At 45.5% G+C, this 3,938-nt stretch overlaps 1 protein-coding gene across 2 annotated transcripts in view; it reads left to right on the top strand.

The window, feature by feature from the left end:
- The first annotated feature begins 616 nt into the window (after positions 1–616).
- Positions 617–3,938, top strand: part of LOC115542275 (rho guanine nucleotide exchange factor 7) — a 21,524-nt gene continuing 18,202 nt past the window's right edge. For both annotated transcript variants that reach the window (XM_030354511.1, XM_030354510.1), the window contains exons 1-2: positions 617–895; positions 2,003–2,086. In XM_030354511.1, the coding sequence (XP_030210371.1) occupies positions 728–895; positions 2,003–2,086 (252 nt within the window). In that variant the 5' untranslated portion in view covers positions 617–727. The remainder of the gene's footprint in view (positions 896–2,002; positions 2,087–3,938) is intronic.

Below are 3,938 nucleotides of genomic sequence, written 5' to 3'. Positions count from 1 at the left end.
CTCATATAGGCGCTGATGAGCCTCTATAACCAAATATTATCCGGAAGGGGGCGCTACAGTACCAGATATTTATATTCAGTCACAGTTTTATTCGCTCGACATTGATTTACTAATTGAATGTCCTTCCATTGCTATGGGACGTCCTCCCTTGTTGTATAGGCTACCATATCCTACTATATATTGAGGCGTATCTGATTTAATGTTAAATCCTTGACTCCTTTTTAATTGTTCACAAACCGTTGCTAAGACGAATGGGCAGAAGCTGTTTGAAAACGTATATTTATTATAGCACAGTAGTCCATGATATGATGTCATCATTGGCTAGATGACTTTACGGCTCGGCGACTTGAGGGGAAATAGGCGGGCATGGAGTGTGGGGGGGGGGAGGAGAGAGAGAGAGAGAGAGAGAGAGAGAGAGAGAGAGAGAGAGAGAGAGAGAGAGAGAGAGAGAGAGAGAGAGAGAGAGAGAGAGAGAGAGAGAGAGAGAGAGAGAGAGAGAGAGAGAGAGAGAGAGAGAGAGAGAGAGAGAGAGAGAGAGAGAGAGAGAGAGAGAGAGAGAGAGAGAGAGAGAGAGAGAGAGAGAGAGAGAGAGAGAGAGAGAGAGAGAGAGAGAGAGAGAGATGTCGGAGAAGAGGTTGGTGAGGGGGATAACCATACGTCTCTGGTGTAAATAGGCACACCAAAACCTCATGTTTCACCCCCTAGTCTCCACCATACGGACGCAGACATGAATTCGGCCGAGCAGACGGTAACGTGGCTCATCACGCTGGGGGTCCTGGATTCACCCAAGAAGCGGATCTCGGATCCGGAGAGCTTTCTCCAGTCTTCCCTGCGGGACGGAGTGGTGCTGTGTAGACTGCTGGAGCGGCTGCGACCCGGGACGGTGCTGGGCAAAGTAAGCAAAGTGGTACTAAGGACTGATCCACTCAGGACACGGGTGTGCGTGTGCGGAGATGCGAACTATGGTTAACATAGGAGTCCTTTAAAACGGCAAATAACATGGGCTGTATCTTTTTAAAATGCACATAATATAGCCTACATAGCGCATCCTTTTTGAATATCGACTCAAGCAACATGTTCTGAGAAAATGTGAATATACATATCCTGTAGGCATATAGGCCTATGTGTATGATCCTGTTTTATCGTTAAGGCTATCTAATTGTTTCGTCGAATGATTCATAATATTCAGACTTTAATAGCAAAGCATGAAATTAGGGGTTTATAGATGGGCTAACATGGGATATCCGGTCCCAGACCCCAGTGTACTAGTGTGCGAAGCGGACAATTGCGTGCGTGAAGCGGTCTATGGTGTGCGCGGCGTGATTGTCCGGTCCGCTATGTGTGCGCGTGAAAGTAACCGTGTCCGCGAGCAGAAGACATCTTGGCTATATCTATAAAATGATAAAAAATACATTTAATCTACAGGCCTGGTTATCACCGCCATCAAGCATTCTACCGGAGAAAACTGAGCGTTATGTTTGCATTTAGTTAATGAGGCAATAGGCCGACATATATTTAAATATAGGCTATATATTTTGTCTATAATGGGCTAATTACAGTGCAGCTCTCTGATAGGCTACTGTTCCCCATTGCTCTCTTTATTTGCCGGTCTTTCAACCGCACACACACACACACACGCGCGCGCACACACACACACACACACACACACACACACACACACACACACACACACACACACACACACACACGCACACACACGTGGACACACGCACACGCACACACACACGCGCGCTACGACGCACCAACGTCACTTCCTCCTCCTTATTCTAATCCGACTTGCGAACGAGCAGATCGCCGCGGAGCAAGTGCAACAGCGCTTTAGTATTATTTAATAACCATGACAGCTCTTAACCCGCACCTTACCTTAATGGACATCGTTGTTAGTAAACCGAGTTATTCGATTCAGAGCTGTTGAAGGTGTTCGGGGATCACATGATCCAAGAGAGGGTCTCGTGTCACAGATCCCTCCCTACCTGTGCAGGTGTTCTCTGACCCGCGAGCGGAGAGCGAGTGCCAGAGTAACATCAGCGAGTTTCTGCAGGTCTGCAGCGTCTTCTCCGTGGAGGTGAGTGTCGACAACACCCCCATGAGGAACCCCCCTATGGTTCAGAGTAAAGGGAGATGACCGAATTCTGTATTTTCTGTCATTTCTTTCTGCACCCTCCAACTTTGCGTTTGCTTACTGTAACTGTGTGTGGCTCAGTTAAAACCGATAGTGCACGAGTTCGCAGTTTGAGTGCCTTGTGAACAAACACAGTGATATATCAGGGATTGGACATCATGTTCAGAAGCTTATTATGTAGATGATCAGTTCAAGTATTCAAAAGGAAATATCATATTGACAATATTAGGCGATGGCTGAAATTAACCGCATACTTTAATTATCCTTTTCTTTTGGGTCTGTTGGGAATTTTGTGTGTTTTCTCATGACTCCAAGCACAGGCTTCCTTGCCCGAATTCCTCACGGGATTACTTCTATTTAATCAGTAGTTATAGCAACAGAGATTTGAAACAGTGATTGTTGGTGCCTGGCGTTGTAGCAACAGATTGCGCCACCACACTATTTATGATTATGGAGCCGCTGGTTGGAGTGTGTGCACTTTGTGACCTGTTGCACTCAATGTAACAGAACACACCCCCTAACCTGTGTACAGTGTGAGTGTGTGTTCTGACTTCTGGCATGCTTTGACACTGACACACAGACACACGCACGCAACCACAAACACACACACACGTACGCACGCACGCACGCACGCAGGCATGCAGGCAGGCAGGCAGACAGACAGACAGACAGACAGACAGATCAATTAACTCGTTTGTGACATCACGCATGAGAGTGGCGATCGCAATATCTGATATCTTGAGCTAGCCTACACCATAAACTAGCCTACACCTCAAGATAGCGTACACCTTGAGCTAGCCTACCCCTTGAGCTAGCCTACACATTGAGATAACCTACACCTTGAGCTACTCTACACCTTGAGATAGTCAACATTTTGGGCTGAATAATTCCTTGAGATAGCTAACAAGTTGTGTTAGCTAAATATTGGGCCGTATCAGCCCCACGAATGCAACGTCTGGAGAAAAATTGAGGAAGAGGGATGGATGGGTTGGCCTTTGTTAGGGGAAGGAGGTGGAGAAGAGCTCAAAGAGGTAGAGAGGCAGCAGTGGTAATGATTTAATTTGAACTGTCAGTTGGCCCTGGATTTTCCCTCCTCCTGAAACAGGCGTTTGAGCTTGGATAGCTTGATTTACGGGGCCTCTTACAGCGACAGCAGGGCCCCAGCTCTGTTAGCAATTAGCTAAAGTGCCGTCGTGTCATGCATAGATGGGCCCGGTATGGCCATTGATTTATTTGATTTGATTTACAAATCTTAAGTCACATCCCTTACCACTGTATTAACATCTGCTGTTTATTATATCAAAGATATATATGCAGTGAAATAACCAAGCATTTGTCCGTTTTTGAGTATTTTTATATTTTTATAAATCTCTGCATTTAAAAAATATCTGTTTATGCGTTTTCTTTCTTTCGGGGGAAGGAAAAAGGAAATAAATTAGAAACACAGGCACCACGGCTGTTACTGTTGTAACGTTTCTGGTCAGCAAAAGTTATACCGTACCCTACGCACATACTAACTCATAATTCCCATATAGCATAGATTAGTCCAGATGCCTGATGTTGTTGACCGGACATGTGTTGCATATGTGTGGGCACTCTTTTGGAAGTTCACACTACCAGGACAAAAGAGTGACAAACTGGGTCCTTGAATGTATTGTCAATGAAAAATACTTGGTTTTGTAAATCTGGTCAGGGGATACTGACCGCAGCGAAGCACCATGAAAAAAAGCACAATTCTAATAATGCTGCTCTTTGTACATGAGTAGCTCGCACAATTAATTAGTAGGCCTCTTTT

This window comes from Gadus morhua, chromosome 4 (genome assembly GCF_902167405.1).
Source record: "Gadus morhua chromosome 4, gadMor3.0, whole genome shotgun sequence".
In the NCBI taxonomy this organism is placed as follows: Eukaryota; Metazoa; Chordata; class Actinopteri; order Gadiformes; family Gadidae; genus Gadus; species Gadus morhua.
The sequence above is the reverse complement of the archived record's forward strand: the minus strand, read 5'-3'. Positions and strand labels throughout refer to the sequence as shown.